At 35.0% G+C, this 20364-nt stretch overlaps 3 protein-coding genes across 5 annotated transcripts in view; 2 read left to right on the top strand and 1 right to left on the bottom strand.

The window, feature by feature from the left end:
• stac (C2 and C2B_Munc13-like domain-containing protein staccato) overlaps positions 1 to 13330 on the bottom strand; it is a 55151-nt gene extending 41821 nt beyond the window's left edge. For all 3 annotated transcript variants that reach the window (XM_076540320.1, XM_076540321.1, XM_076540319.1), the window contains exon 1: positions 13023 to 13330. In XM_076540320.1, coding sequence (XP_076396435.1) covers positions 13023 to 13315 — 293 coding nt within the window. In that variant the 5' untranslated portion in view covers positions 13316 to 13330. The remainder of the gene's footprint in view (positions 1 to 13022) is intronic.
• On the top strand, positions 280 to 5722 carry LOC105661749 (uncharacterized). The gene is made up of 6 exons (XM_012286126.2): positions 280 to 479; positions 975 to 1109; positions 1380 to 1828; positions 3213 to 3898; positions 4694 to 5025; positions 5156 to 5722. Exons 2-6 carry the CDS (start codon positions 1073 to 1075, stop codon positions 5476 to 5478), a joined length of 1827 nt encoding a protein of 608 aa, XP_012141516.2. The 5' UTR covers positions 280 to 479; positions 975 to 1072; the 3' UTR covers positions 5479 to 5722.
• Positions 7011 to 9251, top strand: LOC100881822 (trypsin delta). The gene is made up of 5 exons (XM_076540385.1): positions 7011 to 7055; positions 7629 to 7726; positions 7797 to 7879; positions 7980 to 8259; positions 8663 to 9251. The coding sequence occupies exons 1-5, from the start codon at positions 7022 to 7024 to the stop codon at positions 8945 to 8947; spliced, it is 780 nt and encodes a 259-aa protein (XP_076396500.1). The 5' UTR covers positions 7011 to 7021; the 3' UTR covers positions 8948 to 9251.
• Positions 13331 to 20364: the final 7034 nt, after the last annotated feature.

Consider the following 20364-nt stretch of genomic DNA (forward strand, 5'->3'; position numbering starts at 1 on the left):
TCAAGAAACCTTAATGAAATTTTCATGAAACCTTCATGAAGTCTTTATAAAATATAAACACTGTGAAATTTGTGTAATTTGTAATAATTTGTTGTACACTATAAAACTCTTCAAGAAACCTTAATAAAATTTTCGTGAAACCTTCATGAAGTCTTTGTAAAATATAAACACTGTGAAATTTTTATAATTTGTAATAATTTGTTGTACAGTAAAAAACTGTATAAACTAAATAAGAACCTTGTACACTATAAAACTAATAACTACATTAATGAATTATATTAATGTAGCAATTTTTCTAAAATGCAACAAAGGTGACTAGAAATAATTTACAGCAGTACAGCATAAAATTAATTGAAGTGTTAATGAATAATTGAAATTTATTCGTGCTATCTACGGTATCAGCAATGGCGCCATGCTTCTCGAATAGCATCAGTGAGTCAACGAGATCAATCATCACGATGACATCAGCTTTGTCACAGGTGCGTTAAAGAAACGCCACTTGCCAAAGGCATTATCTGAACATCTTGGATGATTTTAGCTAAGTGTCACTGACACTTTGACGCATATCTTTTGTTTCTGTAACTTGATGTTAAATACCAGTTAAATATCCCTTTCTTAAACACCAATTAAATAGTCCTTTGTTAAATACCAGTTGTTTCACATCTTGTACTGAATTTGTATCTTCAAAACAATGTTTATTTACTGATAGAGAACCATTTGATAACGTCGGGAATTTAATGTGATTTGTATCTGAAGACCAATTATTTTCAATTGTTAGCAATTTTGTCGGATAAATTATAGCAATTAAATGTTACGTTAGAGGAAATAAATAAAATTGCAAAGTATTCTATTTTTGTATTTTTCTCCTTTATTTCCTTGAAGATTTATTTTCAAGCATTTTCAATATTTCATTCTTTAAATACGTAGAATTTTATGTCTTCTATGTGTTTTATGTGTTCTAATCTGAAACGAAGCTACAGCAATATTTCACACTTATCTAAAACCTCCATTTTACCATAACCCAAGAATTATATAAAACAGAAACAGTCTTCTAATCGTTCAAGTCTTCGCCATGCTTCTCAAACTGATATTCTTCACAATTTTTCTTCGTAAGTACAATTGACAATCTTCCTCAATGTTAATTTATCAATTTTTCTAAAATATTGTATTTATTAATTTTTCTGAAATATTGTATTTATTAATTTTTCTGAAATATTGTATCTATTAATTATTCTAAAATATTGTATCTACTAATTTTTCTAAAATATTGTATCTATCAACTTTTCTAAAATATTGTATCTATTAATTTTTCTAAAATATTGTATCTATTAATTTTTCTAAAATATTGCATCTATCAACTTTTCTAAAATATCATACAGATGCCATCCACAACTCCGCTTCCGAGCATCATAGATCGCCCACAAAGCTACAAGAAAACCAGCAAATAGATTATGACTTCACTCTGGTCAGCCATCAAAGACTACATCAACTGGAGAAATCTCTCCAACGATTTTTGTCCAAACTAACAAATTCCATGAACGGAACAATTACATTGCGAGCAAGATCGAGGGACTCGAAAGATGTGCAAGTATCCATACGCAGAATGTGCGACTCCGTAAGAGGAGCTCTTGCAAAATTTGCAGAGGACTGTAGACTGATGAATACTGTACGATCGTATAAGCAGAACACGAACAATGATCCACTGTCTGATGACTGGTTCTCTGAAAGTGTGCTACAAGGAGCTTACATATTCCGAGATGTTGCGAACGTGGTTAACGAAGTTGGAGTACAGATTCGGTCGCAATTTCGAGATGCGAATGCAACGAAGGTGGGTTCTGAAGTTTTAGAATTTGGAGATTTTTGTTTAGGATTTGAAAAGGTGGAAAGTTGGGAAGTGGAGAGATAGGAAGTTTAGAGAAAATGAGGAAAGAGATTTGGGGAGGTGGGAATTTAGGGGACAGAATTTTGGGGATGTGAGATGTTGAGGATATGTCGATATGTGGGGATGTGAGGATTTGGGAATATGGAAATTTAGGGTTGGGACAATCTGAGAAGGTTAGAATTTGAGGAGGTGGAAATTTAGGGGATGGAATTTTGGGGATGTGGGAGATTTCATTATTTGGGGATTTGAGATTTTGAGGTTAGGTGGATATGTGGAGATGTGAGATTTGAGTATGTGGAAATTTAGGGGTGGGAAGGTCTGAGAAGGTTAGAGTTCGGGGATGTGGAGATCTGGGAAGGTTGGAATTTGGGAATATGGAGATCCGGAAAGATTGGAATTCAGAGGTGTGAGAATTTGGGGACGTGAGGAGTTGGGAATGTGGAGATTTGGGAAGGTTGGAATTGGAGGATGTGGAGATCTGGGAAGGTTGGAATTTGGAAATGTGGAGATCTGGGAAGATTGGAATTTAGAGGTGTGAAGATTTGGGGACGTGAGGAGTTGGGAATATGAGGATTTGGGAATGTGGAGATTTGGGAAGGTTGGAATTTGGAAATGTGGAGATCTGGGAAGATTGGAATTTGGAAATGTGGAGATCTGAGAAGATTGGAATTTAGAGATGTGAAGATTTGGGGACGTGAGGAGTTGGGAATATGAGAATTTGGGGAAGTGGAGATTTGGGAAGGTTGGAATTGGGGGATGTGGAGATCTGGGAAGATTGGAATTTAGAGATGTGAGGATTTGGAGGTGTGAGAAGTTGGGAATATGGGGATTTGGAGATGTGAAGACCTGGGAAGGTTGGAATTGGGGGATGTGGAGATCTGGGAAGATTGAAATTTAGGGATGTGAGAATTTGGGGATGTGGAGATCTGGGAAGATTGGAATTTAGAGATGTGAGGATTTGGAAATATGGGATTTGGAGATATGAGGAGTTGGGAATATGGGGATCTGGAGATGTAAAGACCTGGGAAGGTTGGAATTGGGGGATGTGGAGATCTGGGAAGATTGAAATTTAGGGATGCGAGAATTTGGGGATGCGGAGATCTAGGAATATTAGAATCTAGAGATGTGAGGAATTGGGAATATGGGGATTTGAAGTTGTGAAGACCAGGGAAGATTACAACTTAGGCATATGAAAATTCTGGAACGTAAGAATTTAGAATTATAGGGTCTGCAGACATAGACGTTTGAGCATATGAAACTTTAGTGCCATAAATTTAATTAATAAATAAAGTACGCTTTGGGTAATCTTGCTTCACTCAAATTTTTTCAGCACCCAAACCAGCCCGAAAGCCACCAATTCCTAGGCGTAATACACAACGCAGCAGACTTCACCGAGACCCTATCTCAATGTCTCCAGTCCACCACCAAATCTCGCAGATCCCCCACAAGTCGCGCAATACTGAACCTCGCCAAAAACCCACCTAAATCCGCAGTCGACATCTTCAGATCGAACCTAATCTCCCGTCGTCCAAAAACATTTGTCAGAAGTAACAACCAGAAATACTGGCACGTGGTTCTTTGTCTGTCCATAATGAACAACGAAGGAAGTTACGAAAGTTGCATGAATGATTTGCGGAAACTCGATGAGTGTCTGACCGTCTCGAAACAGCGATCGAGCAACAAAAGGAAAAGCGTCGACGCGAATTCGTGGGTGAAGGCGATTGAACGCTTGAGCGACTGCGAGATTCAAGCGGATAAGCTCGGCCAGGTTTCCTGTAAATCGGCTCGAGGAAAATCGAGGAGGATCAAGCAGAAGGTGAGATACATGTTCGAGAGGATATTGGATAGGAAAATAAGAAAGGAATCGGCTTTACATCGAGCTGCCACGGATTTGGGTGATGTTTTATCGACTAGTGAATGGGGACGGAAACTTGTTGACGAACTTTTGACGTATTTTGGGATTTTTGATGATGGACAGAGAAAGGTGCGGTTGGTGAAGGACGTTGGAACTCCGAGGTTCGTATTTGAAGTTGAAATTGAAATTCGTGGATGTCAAGTTTTTATTTGAAGGAAAATGAAGCTTTTTGTAGTGGAAGGACTTTTCAGAGATTTTTGCAATTTTATATAGCACTTTTTATTTGTCACTGAATTCAAGGTTTGGATAGTAAAATAAATTTGTAGATGATAAAATGTGGAAGTAGATGGTAAAATAAATTCATAGAAAGATGTTCTGAGTGTTAGATTCATACATGTGTAACATGTTACATATGTAAACATGTTGTATGTTACATATGTGAATGTATCACATGTTACATATGTGAAGATGTTAGATAATATGTAGATTGCATTTGTGAATGTCACATGCTACATACGTGAACATGGTATATATTATATATATGAATAAGTCACATGTTACACGTGTGAAGATGTTATATGTTACATGTATGAATATGTCATATGTTACATATGTGAAGATGTTATATGTTACATGAATGAATATGTCATATGTTACATATGTGAAGATGTTATATGTTACATATGTAAACATATTATATGTTACATATGTGAAGATGTTATATGTTGCATATGTGAACATATTATATGTTACATATGTGAAGATGTTATATGTTGCATATGTGAACATATTGTATGTTACATATGTAAATATGTCACATGTTACATATGTGACCACATTATATTACCTATGTGAACATATTATATATTACACATATGAACATATTACACATTACAAATTTGAAATTTTCAAAATTCCCTACAAAAGATATAACTCACGTCTACATTTTTCATCAGATACAAAGAGCTGTCAGAAGCACTGCAAACGTACAGAAAAGGCATGCTAATGAGAACATTCAACACGATCAATAAATTGCACCGATCGATCGCAAATTTCGAACAGTTCCTCATACACGGGATCAAAGATACATTGAACGAGGCTTGGCAGAGTCATTTGAAGGTTTTATCAAGCCTGATGGAGTGGATGACGAAGCTACTGGAGTTGTATAGCGGCGCCATAAGTGAAAATGGAGAGATCTCTTCAGGCACATTAACTGATAATCAGATGAATGAAAATGAAAGTTCGAACTCTGATGATTCGGAACAGTCTATGGCTCGTTCTAAACCTGGTTGGTAGAATTACTGATATCAATCCACGAGTTGACGCGTGAGAGTAATGATAACAACTACTGAATTGGCATTATATTTTAAGATATTTGATTGTTATAACTCAGAATATTTATAAACATTTTCTTGCAGAAATTATGGAAGAAGCAGACGCCTCCATGAAGAGTTTAATAGAATCCATGAATCGTGTGAGCAGATATCGAAGCACGAACGACAGCATGTTGTCCTGTCTCGCGAATAATCTTCTTCTGGTTACAATGTTCATGGAGACGATTGGTTTTGTCTCCACGTTGTATTGCTTCGATTATAGCATGAAAGAGGAAGATACTAATTCAAGGAAGAGGAATCGACCACGCAGATTTGTACCTTTCGATTATAACGAAGTTGGTCTTGTTTCACAGGATTTGATGCTTTTGGAGTCTCGTGGCAACCATACTTCTTTAATTGTTTATTAGAATAATGAAAATTATAATCCTTGAAAATGTAGATGTATGTAGTATACAAGATATGTGTAGTGTAGTGTACAAGATTTACTAATATTATAATTGTATGGAATTATTAATTGTATAGTGCATAGTTGAGAATTGAATTAAAATAAAATTGAAGAAAAATGCACAAATGTTAATAAATAAATTATGTAAGCAATGTGTGTGAAATAAATGTATATGTACATGATATATGTAAATAAATAAATGTATACGTACATAATGTGTACTCAATGTTCATCATGTGCTCAACACTATAACCAAACCTAACCTAACCAGCAAATAAAATTTTGACTGTGTCTAAAGGCAACAACACTGCAACCTAAAATAACCAGCAAATAAAATTATAACTGCGTCTGAAACCCTTAACACTGCAACCTAACCTAACCTAGCCAGCAAATAAAATAGTAAATGTGTCTAAAACTTCCAACACTGCAACCTAACCTAACTGAACTAGCAAATAAAATTGTAACTGTGTCTAAAGCCTTCAACACAACAACCTAACCTAACTGAACCAGCAAATAAACTTGTAACTCTGTCTAAAACCCTCAACATTACAATTTAACCTAACTGAACTCGCAAATAAAATTATGACTGCGTCCAAAACCCTCAACACTACAACCTAACCTAACTGAACCAGCAAATAAAATTGTAACTCTGTCTAAAACTCTCAACACTGCAACCTAACCTAACCTAATCAGCAAACAAAATAGTAACCGTGTCTAAAACCCTCAACACTACAACCTAACCTAACTTAATCAGCAAATAAAATAGTAACCGTGTCTAGAACCCTCAACACTGCAACCTAACTTAACCTAATCAGCAAACAAAATAGTAACCGTGTCTAAAACCCTCAACACTACAACCTAACCTAACCTAATCAGCAAATAAAATAGTAACCGTGTCTAAAACCCTCAACACTGCAATCTAACCTAACTGAACCAACAAATAAAATTGTAACTCTGTCTAAAACCCTCAACACTGCAACCTAACCTAACCTAATCAGCAAACAAAATAGTAACCGTGTCTAAAACCCTCAACACTACAACCTAACCTAACCGAACCAGCAAATAAAATTGCAACTGTATCTAAAATCCTCAACACTGCAACCTAACCTAACTGAACCAGCAAATAAAATAGTAACCGCGTCCTAAACCCTCAACAACCTAACATTTCCATCGAATATTATTTTCCTATTCTATCTACATTATTTAAATAATGAGTCAAATAAACAGCAATCGATATTCGCAGAAACAGACAAGAAGACTAATTACATTAATCAGTGAACAAATCTGTTTAAGCTAGTAATAAAGTTTCGTTATAAATCAATGACGTTACATAATTTATCCTTCGCGTGTTTCGCCTTATCCGCGTTACCCTGGCAGATAGCAATAGCAATAATTCCGGCGATGCGTTTGTAGAACACACTACAACGTGACATTTATAGCTTTCAAAGATGCAGAGCGTCCTCCTACAGATTTATTAAACATATTTCTGTGAGCGGCTGCTCGAAATGCACGCGTCACCGGTCGTCTTTTGTTTAATATGTAAGTCACATATATTTCTTTTTTATTTATACGTTCATCGAACGTTCATTGTCAAATTACGGTAGATTTATGTTCATTGAAGTATCAAGATTTATTTTCGAATTACGTGGATTTATGCTTGTTGGATTACGGAGATTTATGTTTATCTTTTGAATGCAATTATGGTAATTCTTTATATGGAATTATGCTAATCTTTTACATGGATTTTTGTTAGTTCTTTATACACAGTTTAATTTTTTTTTAGACAGTATTTATTTTTATTTTTATGTAGACAGAAGTAAATTTTTTTAAACAGAATTTATTTGTATTTTTATTTAGACAGAAGTAAATATTTTTAAACAGAATTTATTTGTATTTTTATTTAGACAGAAGTAAATTTTTTTAGGCAGAATTTATTTCTATTTTTATTTACATTTATTTATATTTATTTTTAGTTAGACAAAATTTTTTTTAGGCAGAATTATGTTAGCTTCTTACACAAACTTATGTTAATCTCTCAAAAAAATTTACAATAATTTTTCACACAGATTCATGATAATCTTTCATACAGATTCACACTTATCTTTCACATAGATTTAATCATCGTAAGAAACGTACAAGATGCAAATTGTAAAGTGGAGACAAAAATCATCGGTGGAGTGCCTGTGGACATAAAAAGTCGTCCATTTATGGTACAATTTTAATAAATCACTAAATACATCCTACATTTTATACAACATATGTCCTAATTATTAATTTCAGCTATCCCTTCACAATTTTGAAGGATTCATATGTGGTGCCAGTATTCTATCAAGCAACTGGGGTATCACTGCTCTCCACTGTTTGTAAGCTACATTTTTCAACAAAATAATTTAGATGTCATCGTAATAATTATTTAACTATTTCCACAAGAATCGCTTGTCCTAAATATTTGTGATTATACAGAGTTTCAGGGAGGACGTCGAATTATTTTGTACGAGCAGGCTCGAACAACCCTTACGTGGGAGGCTCCTTGCATAGGTTAAGAAAAATATATACGTACAATGATACAAGACTTCCATATTTGTTGTCAGGCATGTTGTATCATGATGTAGCTCTTTTTCAAGTAAAACCTCGATTTCAATTTTCAAGTACTGTTAAAGCAATTCGTCTTCCTGGGGAATTTAGTACGCCACCTAGAAAATTGCATGTTTGTGGCTGGGGTTATACCTCCTTTCACGATAATGTAAGTTCTTTTTTAAATCTCTTCTGAATTTCTACAGTGTTACTTTACCAATTTTTCATTTGGTTCAAAAGTTTTATTGTCAATTTTAGTTTGAAACTACGAAAATTTGCAAAATTAACTTGAGTGAAATATTAAGGAAATTTAATAAGTATATTTTATTGCAAAGTTTTATTGCAATGTTGTTTTTAAGAAATATTGTTTTTAATCTTGAAATAAGTTAGACAAAATTTTTTCTGGTTATTACAAATATTATTATTAGAATTTTATTTTTGTGAAATATTGTTTTTAGTGTAACAATAAATTAGAACAATTTTTTCTAGCTGTTGCAAATGTTATTATTACAATTTTATTTTTAAGAAATATTTTCTTCTGTCTAAAAATAAATTAGAACAATTTTTTCCAGCCAAAAGTCAGCAACGTCCTAATGGGCGTCTACGTGCGTCACACCCCCCACGAAATTTGCATCAATGAGACTCCAGAATATAAAATACTAGTTAAAAAAGAATACCATCTTTGTTACGGAACATTAGGAAAAGATTCTTGCTATGGCGATTCAGGAGGACCATTGGCAAGTAAGAACACCATTTATGGTGTTGTGTCTTTTGGCCATAACTGTGCTGTAGTGTCAGGAGTGTACGAGAACGTTTCCTATTATCGACGATGGATCAAACAGATCACAAATTTGTAATTTCGAATAAATCAATTAATCAATACACTTCAAACCACTTTTAAAAAAATCATCCAACAACTATAATAAAATTATACTTTTCAATTTTTTTTATTAACTAACCATGTTAAGATTAAATCCTTCCTTGACAATTTACACAATTTATTAATTAACTCTTTTTTGAAAATTGTATAAATCATTTTATTGAACATAATCAAATCAGAAATCTAATTCAAATTCAATCAGTAGTTCGTTCATATGAATGTTAGAAGTACAAATGTCAGAAATTAAAAAATAAATGTCAGAAACTAAAAAATAAATGTCAGAAATTTGTACAAAATCAAATTCGATCAAAATGTCCTTTGAAGATCAATATTTGATTAATCCTCCTTCTCGAATCAATGATTCCTCTAATCAAACACTAAAACACAAAATGAAAGTAAATATAGAAATAAAGTCGGAAAATCATCCCACAGGATGCTGTTTCCTGCTCACAGGAGAAATAGTTTCCAGGAAAAAAGAAATAGTTGTGTCGAATAGCAGAGTATGTGGACCCCAGTTGGTTCAGGTTCGATGCACGCCGGAAGTCCATTACGCACGTTCTGCGCAAGATCCTGTCGCGCACATACTCGGCACAGCTCGCGTACCGTGTACTTAGGGCTGAGTAAAGTTCGAACGGGGCATTTTAGTAATACATAATTAGGAAACTATTGTGTACGAGGTTTTATATTATCGTCACGCATACCCATTCACGCGGGAATGTCTTTTTATTAACTTGTTATTATCTCGTAAATATTTTCCATTTTTACATATATTTGGTTAGAGAGTTTTCAAGGTTTTAGGTACTTACTTCAAATTATTGATTTTGGGGGTGTGAAAATTTTTTGTTTTTACGTATTTTATATTTACATGTTTGGTAATTAAAATGTATAAATAAAATGTATAAATTCTTTCTAATTTTTTCTATTAATAGTAAAATAGTAAAAATTCTTTCTATTAATAGTAAAATTCCTAAATTCATGAATCTCAGTTTTAAATCCTTTAAATTCCTCAATATAGAAATCTCAAAATTTCAAACTTCAATATAGAACTTCAATATAGAAATTTCAATATAGAAATCTCAAAATTTCAAACTTCAATATAGAACTTCAATATAGAAACTTCAATATAGAAATCTCAAAATTTCAAACTTCAATATAGAACTTCAATATAGAAATCTCAAAATTTCAAACTTCCTAAATTCTCACACCACTAAATACTTAAATTCTACAATTCTCACCCTTCAATATCCCTATTTCCCCAAACTCTCAAACATCAAAATTCTCAACTATCCAAATCCCTAAATTCCTAAACTCTCCAACCCCTTAATTCTAAAATGCTTTAATTTCCATTCCCATAAATCCCTAAATTCCTAAACTCTCCAACCCCTTAATTCTAAAATGCTTTAATTTCCATTCCCATAAATCCCTAAATTCTCAAACTCTACAACCGCTTAATTCTAAAATGCCTTAATTCTCATCCCCTTAAATCCCTAAATTCTCAAACTCTCCAACCCCTTAATTTAAAAATTCCCAAATTCTCACCCCCTAAATCTCTAAATTCTCAAACTCTCCAACCCTTAATTTCAAAATTCCCTTTAAATCTCTAAAATCCCAAATTTTCTTACCTTGAAACCTCTAATTCACCAATAACAAAATTCCTAAATTCTCACACTCTCCACCCTTAAATTTTAATCCTCCCAAATTTTCATCTCTCTAAATTCCCAAATTCTCATCCCCCTAAATGCCCAAATTCTCATCCTCCTAAATCCCCAAATCCACATCCCCCTAAATTCTCAAATTTTCGTCCTCCTAAATCCCCAAACTCTCAAACTCAAAAAAAATTCCCAACCACCCAATCCCTAAATCCAAAGCCTCAAACCCTCCCTCTCCACATTCAACCATCCCCTCCAAATTTCTCCATCCCAAATCACACTCCTCCTTAAATCTCCTTAAAATTACAGGAGCGTACAAAGGTTCAGTTACTCCATCTGAAAAGAACCGTACATTCAAAACACACACTCGCTATGTTTCACCTATTATTGTGCGGCGGTGTTCACGCAAGCGTTACGACTGGCTGTCATTTACTCGAATGAGTCACCCGCACAGGTTTCCCTGCATAAACATCGACTTTTTCATTATGTTCCGAGGGTCTTTAAACTCCCTAGCCACGTGCACGCCGTGTCTTCACCGTGAGAAGTGCATTATCTTCGGGCACATCCGTCGATTTATCTGAACACGATAGAGACTCCCTTTCTGCCATTAAACCTAATCGATTTGATAGCACGAGTTTGCGAACCTGATCCAGGTGTTTGGTTCAATAATCAATGCGTTAGGGAATTGTATTGGGGGGGGGGGGGGGGGGGGGGGGAAAGGTGAATTCTGCAGGTGTTTGTTTCAATAATTAATTCTTTAAACTTTATTGCACTTTATACTTTATATAATTTATTATACTTGAAATTATACTTTATTAAAGAGAAGACTTGTGTCACATTTGTACTGCATGAATTATTTAATAATATTTAAATAATTGTTAATAATTATTTAGTAATAAATATATACTAAATAAATTTGTAATTTACTAAATAAATAAATACTAAATAATAAAGATATTACTAAATAATTATTTAGTAATATTTGCAGCTGAAGTTTAAACCCCTTGTGTTCTCGTGACTCACCTATGACACAGCTACTTCTGTGATTATTTTTTATCAGAACTTTTAATACGTTTTCGTTTGCAGTTCAATTTGCATAGTCAACGATCACATAACACCGAAGTGACATGACATTTCAACTTCCTTTGTTTTAATTGTGATTAGTGTCTGACCTGACTGGGTCAAGTTTTGTAGCTTTATGGTTTGTGTCAAAGTTTATATATTGATGTAACATTGAGTTAACAAAAATTGAATTAAAATAACATTGATATAACATAAAGTAAATTGACATAACATTGATATAACAAAAATTAAATTGTCATAACATGGACACAACATTTATTACTTTTCTTTCAATATTGTAATTGTGATCATTTCTGACTGACGCACCTGACAATGTCGACTTATTATGTTCCTTGCAGAATGACTTATATTAAACTTTATAAATTGATGTAACATTGACATAACATTGACATGACATTTACTTTCTTCGTTTCAATATTATGGTTGTGATGAGTTTTGACTGATGCACCTGACAAGATGAACCTTTGTCAACTCCCAACTTCTCAACTCTTCAAATTCCTAATTTTAAAATTTTTAAATTCTATTCCCAAAATTGTTAAAATTCCAAATTCTCAAATTTCTAATCTGTCAAATTTCCAACTTCTCCAATCTCCAAACACCTAATTTCCCAAATTCCTAAATTCCAAATTTCTCTATTTCCAAAATTGTAAAATCTCCCATTTCTCAAATCTCTAAATTCACAAATCCCCAAATTCTCATATTTCCAACTCCTAAAATACCTAAATTCTTATATTTCCAACTCCTAAAATACCTAAATTCTCAAATCCCAAAACACCATATAACCTACATCCCTAAACTTCCAACCTCCCAAATCCCCAACTTCAAAAATTCCAAAAACTTGTATAAAAATTAAATAATAGTAAGTCCGACATAAATTATACTTCAAAAAGAATATTGGACCCAACTCGACAAGAAGATATAAATTTGATGTAATTTATTTTGAATAAAAATAAAACTTGTACAAAAATGAAGTAATACTAAGTTTGACATAAACCATACTGCAATAAGAAAATTTGACCCAACTCCACAAGAAGATATTACATTGATGTAATTTATTTTGAATAAAAATAAAACTTGCATAAAAATAAAATAATACTAAGTTTGACATAAATCATACTACAATAAGAAAATTTGACCCAACTCCACAAGAAGATATAAATTTGATGTAATTTATTTTGAGTAAAAATAAAACTTGCATAAAAATTAAATAATACTAAGTTTGACATAAATCATACTGCAAGAAGAATATTTGACCCAACTCCACAAGAATATATCCGAATAAACTTATACAAGTTTGTACTTCTATAAATTGCTACTCACCCACTGATAACATCAGGATAGACCCTGTTGCGCAGACTCTTCAGAACGTGACGCCTGAACTTCAGGTACCAAGCACCACAATGTGGACCGCAGTACTTCCGTGACACATTCTTCACGCTTTCGTTGATATCCTTATCCACTTTTCTCCTTAATGCGCCACCACCCTGTGAATTTACTCTACGAACTCGGTTAAGCTTCCTAGGACTCGAATTCACCAAACCGATATTCACCGAGCGATCATCAGGTTTGCTGTCCGTCATAATACTCAGGTTTCTGTTCTTCAAGTACTCCATATTGTAGGATACGTTCATTGTAGGATACGTTTTCTCATTTTTTGAGATACTCTTTAGATTCGAGATTGAGGTGAATCTTTTGGAACGTCTTCTGCGACGTTTCACTAAGTTGGTCAACATTTTTTTGTGGGTTGATTTATGATGTACTGATCATAGTGGATAGTTGGATGATTTATGGCTTTGGTTTATTGTTGCAAATGTGATTGAGTTTGAGATCGTTTGAGAGCGCAATGAGCCACGTGCGAGTCGCGCACATGAAACGGTTGGACTGAACACTCGCCACGCTAAATGCCCAACGAGTGGGAGCACTATGGCTCTATTAGGTTTGGAGAAGGGGCTACCTCTTTTACGTATTGTGGATTCGTTAGTTGTGGACTTGGAAGGTTTTAGAGGCGGAGGAGAAAGGGAATTTGGAGGATTTGGGAATTTGGGAGTTGAGGAGGTGAGAATTTTTGGGTTTGGAGAGTTAGGGAGTTGAGGAACTGGGATTTGGGAAATTGGGGATTTGGGAAATTGGCAGTTTAGGGATTTGGGAATTTGGGAATTGAGGAGGTGAGAATTCTTGGGTTTGGAGAGTTAGGGAGTTGAGGAATTGGGATTTGGGAAATTGGGAAATTGGAGATTTGGGAATTTGGGAAATTGGGGATTTGGGAAATTGGGAAATTGGAGATTTGGGAATTTGGGAAATTGGGGATTTGGGAAATTGGGGATTTGGGAAATTGGGGATTTGGGAAATTGGGGATTTGAGAAATTGGGGATTTAGGAAATTGAGGATTTGGGAAATTGGGGATTTGGGAAATTGGGGATTTGGGAAATTGGGGATTTGGGAAATTGGGGATTTGGGAAATTGGGGATTTGGGAAATTGGGGATTTGGGAAATTGGGAAATTGGAGATTTGGGAATTTGGAAAATTGGGGATTTGGGAAATTGGGAAATTGGAGATTTGGGAATTTGGGAATTTGGGAATTTGGGAAATTGGGAAATTGGGAAATTGGAGATTTGGGAATTTGGGAAATTGGGGATTTGGGAAATTGGGGATTTGGGAAATTGGGGATTTGGGAAATTGGGGATTTGGGAAATTGGGGATTTGGGAAATTGGGGATTTGGGAAATTGGGGATTTGGGAAATTGGGGATTTGGGAAATTGGGGATTTGAGAAATTGGGGATTTGGGAAATTGGGGATTTGGGAAGTTGGGGATTTGAGAAATTGGGGATTTGGGAAATTGGGGATTTGAGAAATTGGGGATTTAGGAAATTGGGGATTTGGGAAATTGGGGATTTGGGAAATTGGGAAATTGGGAAATTGGAGATTTGGGAATTTGGGAAATTGGGGATTTGGGAAATTGGGGATTTGGGAAATTGGGAAATTGGAGATTTGGGAATTTGGGAAATTGGGGATTTGGGAAATTGGGGATTTGGGAAATTGGGAAATTGGGAAATTGGAGATTTGGGAATTTGGGAAATTGGGAAATTGGAGATTTGGGAATTTGGGAAATTGGGGATTTGGGAAATTGGGAAATTGGAGATTTGGGAATTTGGGAAATTGGGGATTTGGGAAATTGGAGATTTGGGAGTTTGGCAGTTCAGGGATTTGGGAATTTGGGAATTGAGGAGGTGAGAATTCTTGGGTTTGGAGAGTTATGGAGTTGGGGAATTGGGATTTGGTAAATTGGGGATTTGGAAGTTTGGCAGTATAGGGATTTGGGAATTGTGAATGTGACAGTAGAGAATTTGTGGCTGTAGTAATACGAAAATTTGGAGCTTGGAAATTTGACAATTTAAAGACTTGATAATTTGGGTTTTTGAAAATTTATGTAGTTATGAATTTATGAAATACAGTATTTTGGACTTCAAGAATTTGAGGAATTAAACATTTGACAATTTCAGAATTAAGTGACCTAAAAATTTGAGAATATAAGAATTTGTAAATTTGCAAAATCAAAAATTAAAATTTGCAGAAGAGAATTAAAAATTCTCAAATTTCCAAATTTAACTCCCAAAGAAAACCAAAAATTTAAAAACTTGAATATTTTCAAAACCAGAAATATAACCTAATTGACAATCTTATAACTTGCAATACTAAGTTATAACTTCCTAAACTAAAGAAATATAAAACATCAAAATATACCTCAGAATAATTCGTAAAGCGACATGTTTTGAGAGCGTAATTAACGAGTCCCGCGACCAGAAATCAAATTAAACCGAATTATCCGCATACCGTATTAACGTAAGAAACTACCTTCATAATATTATTATCCCCTTTGATCGTTGAAACGAAAAATCCTCATTTTCCTGCTCATCAAGCGTTTCCTGCGTTCCGCCATTCTGTATCCTTCCTCCTTTCACCCCTCCTCACCTATCCCTTCCCTGAAACGTCGGATTTTTATTGCGCGTCTCTTATTAGACGCAGCTTCGAAGTTCTCCTTTTATCTTCCAACGAATTTTCCCTGGTGCCTCGCTCGCGTTATTGAGTCGAAAGCCATCGTCAAAGAGAACGGGGCAAACATTTGGCTTTTGAGATTCTAATTAACAATGCACGCGATCCTACTTTAGCCGGAGATTTAAACGAAAGCTTTGTGCACACGGTACGTGTTCACTATAGGATAGCTTGCTCGAATTTCACGAGAACAGGTTAATTATTCCTTCTAATTGCCGTTCCTCAGTTTTGATACTGTTCCTGTTTTTGACCTTATTCTGTCCATTTATCACACTGCATCATGTTTCGAGATATTTACCTATGAACTTCTCACATACTTTTTTATAAACCAGGTGGAATTTATAGTTAATATGTTTGGTTAATGAAAGTGAGTCATTTTGGCCCGTTTTTGTGGCAACGGGGAGGCTATAGACCGTTTTTGACAGACTCGTGCCCGAGTGGGTAATAATACAACTTTCAAAGCGCTTATAGCATTAACAGCTGATATCCTGGGATCGAACTTGTCAAATTTTTCAAAAAACGTCCGAAAAAGGAGAAATTATAGGGCAATTTTATTCTTGATAATCAATACTTTAATGAAGAACAATAATCAAGCAGATATACTTCTTCTAACCTTCATAAAATGGCTTCCTTTTCATATACTTTTACGAGCACCATAAATAACGTAACATAAATTCTCCTCTAAATCTAAACAAAATATGAAGTCTCAATTATCAGCAATGATTTGAAGAACCAAATAATTTGAACGACCAAAAAAGGAATAATTATGGGGCAGTTTTATTCTTGATAATCAATACTTCAATGAAGAATAATAATCAAGTAGATATACTTCTTCTAACCTTCGTAAAATGGCTTCCTTTTCATATACATTTACGAGCACCATAAATAACGTAACATAAATTCTCCTCTAAATCTAAACAAAACATGAAGTCTCAATTATCAGCAATGATTTGAAGAAGCAAAAAAGGAAAAATTATGGGGCAGTTTTATTCTTGATGGTCAATACTTTAATGAAGAATAATAATCAAGCAGATATACTTCTTCTAACCTTCATAAAATGGCTTCCTTTTCATATACTTTTACGAGCACCATAAATAACGTAACATAAATTCTCCTCTAAATCTAAACAAAACATGAAGTCTCAATTATCAGCAATGATTTGAAGAACCAAATAATTTGAACGACCAAAAAAGGAAAAATTATGGGGCAGTGTTATTCTTGATGATCAATACCTTACTAAAGAATAATAATCAAGTAGATATACTTCTTCTAAACTTCATAAAATGGCTTCCATTTCATATACATTTACGAGCACCATAAATAACGTAACATAAATTCTCCTCTAAATATAAACAAAATATGAAGTCTCAATTATCAGCAATGATTTAAAGAACTAAATAATTTGAACGACCAAAAAAGGAAAAATTATAGGGCAGTTTTATTCTTGATGATCAATACTTTAATGAAGAATAATAATCAAGTAGATATACTTCTTCTAAACTTCATAAAATGGCTTCCTTTTCATATACATTTACAAGCACCACCATAAATAACGTAACATAAATTCTTTAAATCTAACTACAATATTTAAATATGATATCTAAATAAAATATGAAGTCTCAATTATCAGCAATGATTTGAAGAATTTGAGGAAGGATCAATTAACCCGTTCTAACTTCCGCAAACATTCTACCACATCCGAGCTCATCCTAGGAAGTCCATCAAGATTTTCTTCGTAGCCAGGTCGTCCAAAGATCTCAATCAATTCACCCGAGCCATCTTCCGTGGAAGCCGGTTTCCAACGGGACGCGTCGCGCCGCGAAAAACCACGGGGGTGGATTGAGACGTGGCAGGGTGTGGCCAGAGCGAGGATTAACCCGTCTGACAGCCAATCATATGCAAGACAACCCCACCAGCTGGAGTGCCGGGTGAAACTGTCGTCCTCGACCGCCACCCTTCCTGGCAGCCCCCCACCGCTAATTGCCCTGGCTTGTAATATCGCATGTGGAACTCGACACGGGATGAGGGGGTGATAAGGTGGCCAAATGTGCCGGGAAACGGAGACTGCGCCCCGTTTTGCGTGTACCTGTTCGCTGTGACATATACAATAACTTTCAAAAGTATCTGATCTAAAATAGGTGGTTTAATAACATTTTTACCACACAGAACTTTAAATAAAATTTGTACCACTCCTCAATTAAGTTAACTGCTTACAGGGTGGAAAGGAACTTGTTGTTTTGATTATTGGTAGCTTGGGAGTTTGCAAAGGGGTTGCTTGAAGATTTTTGGAGGGCAGTGTACGCGAGAATGTGAGGTTGGTTCGCGATGGTGTGCATATTTGTGGATTTTCCGTGGCTCAGGCTCGTCGAACGTTCGATTTTCGGGGCAATTTGTGAGGCTCGTTTGCTTTATTAATGATCCCCCGATGATCGAGGAGCGACACGATAGCGTAACTGAGAGATTGATCGACGCAACCGGCCGAGTCAATTTGCGTCATCACCCGGCGATGATGTTGCCGTTAGGATATACGTTTCTGTTGTTATGGCGATTATGATCTCGTTCGGCTTGCGTAACCATTTTTGAGAACGTATAAATACTATTTTCTGTAGTTTTACTGTTAGTTATTATGTTTGATGTTACTTGTTTCACTTATATCGAAACTGTCACTAAAATCACATGTGATTTTATTCATGTAGTGTGACAATTAATGGTACATTATGAAGATTTTAGAGTGCATGAGGATGATCATTGAGCAGTAATTTTGAAGATGAATAACAAGTTACACATTTAACTACAGGGTGTTTCACAAGTTGAGCATCAAAATTATATTATTGCTATTGAAAGAAATATTGGCAATACAGACTTCCATCAGTCTTCCCTTGACAGCAATCAAGATAAATTTGATGGCCACCATAAATGGATCACCCTGTACATCTGAACTGAAGCTCCTCTACCATCTAATCTAAATATGTTACCAGATGCATTTCTTTTTGTTTCTTCAAATATTTCTTAATCACATATTTACTTCAGTTATGCTTGATATTGTCATATAATCTTGTTTTACTTATATCGAATCAGTGATGTCACTAAAATTACATATGAGGTTTTATTCATTCATTCATCATATGACAATGAATACATTGTGAAAATTGTAGAATGCAAAGTATAATATATTAATAAAGTATGATCACTGAGCAGTAAATCTTGAAGATAGCTAGTAAATTTACACATTTGACTACAGGGTGTTTCACAAGTTGAGCATTAAAATTATATTATTGTTATTGAAAGAAATATTAATAATATAGACTTCCATCAGTCTTCCTTTGATAGCAATTAAGATGACCCAAATAAAATAAGTATGATGACCACCATAAATCACCCTGTACACCTGAACTGAATCTCCTCTACCATCTAATTTAAATACGCCACCAGATGTTCCCTCTCTCTCTCAAATATATCTATCTCCATAAATATTTCTCAATCACATAATCCTTGCAATTTCACAACACACATATAACAAACAATTCCAAAAACTTAAAGATATCTTCATAATTAGCGAAACGAAAATGGTGTTCATTTTTAACGAGGCGGGACTAATTGAAGATCGAGAGAAATTCGCCAGGACCGAAACTCGGATGTTCAAGATCGTCTTCGCCCTCTATATTGGCTCGTAAGGGTGGCTCTTATAAAGCGGTGCAATTATCCGGGTAAAATACTCTCGGAAATTTCCGTGATAAATTTCCGCCTTTAATAAGGGTGAGTCGCAAGTCATTTGGCCGAGCTCCGCGAGGGTGGGTACCAGGGGCTCTTCAATAGAAATTCTTTCCAACCCCCTACTACGCTCGCTACACTTTAATTTAAACATTTGTCGCTAATCCCATTCGATATCCAGACGACTTGGTAGCTTCTTCCGGTCGAAAGCTAATAATTACCGACTGCTGAATGTAGTGTAGTCGGAACGGGGTTGTAGAGATAGGGGGTGCTTCTTTCATTGTCGTCCGTCACTCTTACAGGGGCGGTGGATGTAATTGAAATTATACCGTGGTGTGGAAGTCTGCTGAGAATTCAGTTTCGCTGTGTTGGTGCTCATTATTGATGACTAATTATTTGTTAGTTATTAAGTAGTGTTTGTAATTAAATAGGTTGGGATGTGGATGCATTTTGATGGATTTGGAGATGCAGATGTTTGGACGTTTAGAGATTTTATTATGTGGGATGCGGGTTTTGATGGAAGCAATATGTGGATGTGGAGGATGTGAAGGATGTGGATGATGTGAAGGATGTGGAGGATGTGGATGATGTGGAGGATGTGAAGGGTGTGGAGGATGTGGAGGATGTGGAGGATGTGAAGGATGTGGATGATGTGAAGGATGTGAAGGATGTGGAGGATGTGAAAGATGTGAAAGATGTGGATGATGTGGAGATACATTTGTACTTTCATACCTATCTACAGTTGTAGAGATGTGGGGATGTGGGGATGTGGGGATATAGGGATCTACTGTCAAATAGATTTAACAATATTTAAGGTATCTTGCACCCTGACCTAGAAGGTATAAAGCTCCATAGTAGCCTAGAAGTGTAGCCAGCTTATGAATCCAGAAGTAGCTCATAC

Source organism: Megachile rotundata, chromosome 15 (genome assembly GCF_050947335.1).
Source record: "Megachile rotundata isolate GNS110a chromosome 15, iyMegRotu1, whole genome shotgun sequence".
Classification (NCBI taxonomy): domain Eukaryota; kingdom Metazoa; phylum Arthropoda; class Insecta; order Hymenoptera; family Megachilidae; genus Megachile; species Megachile rotundata.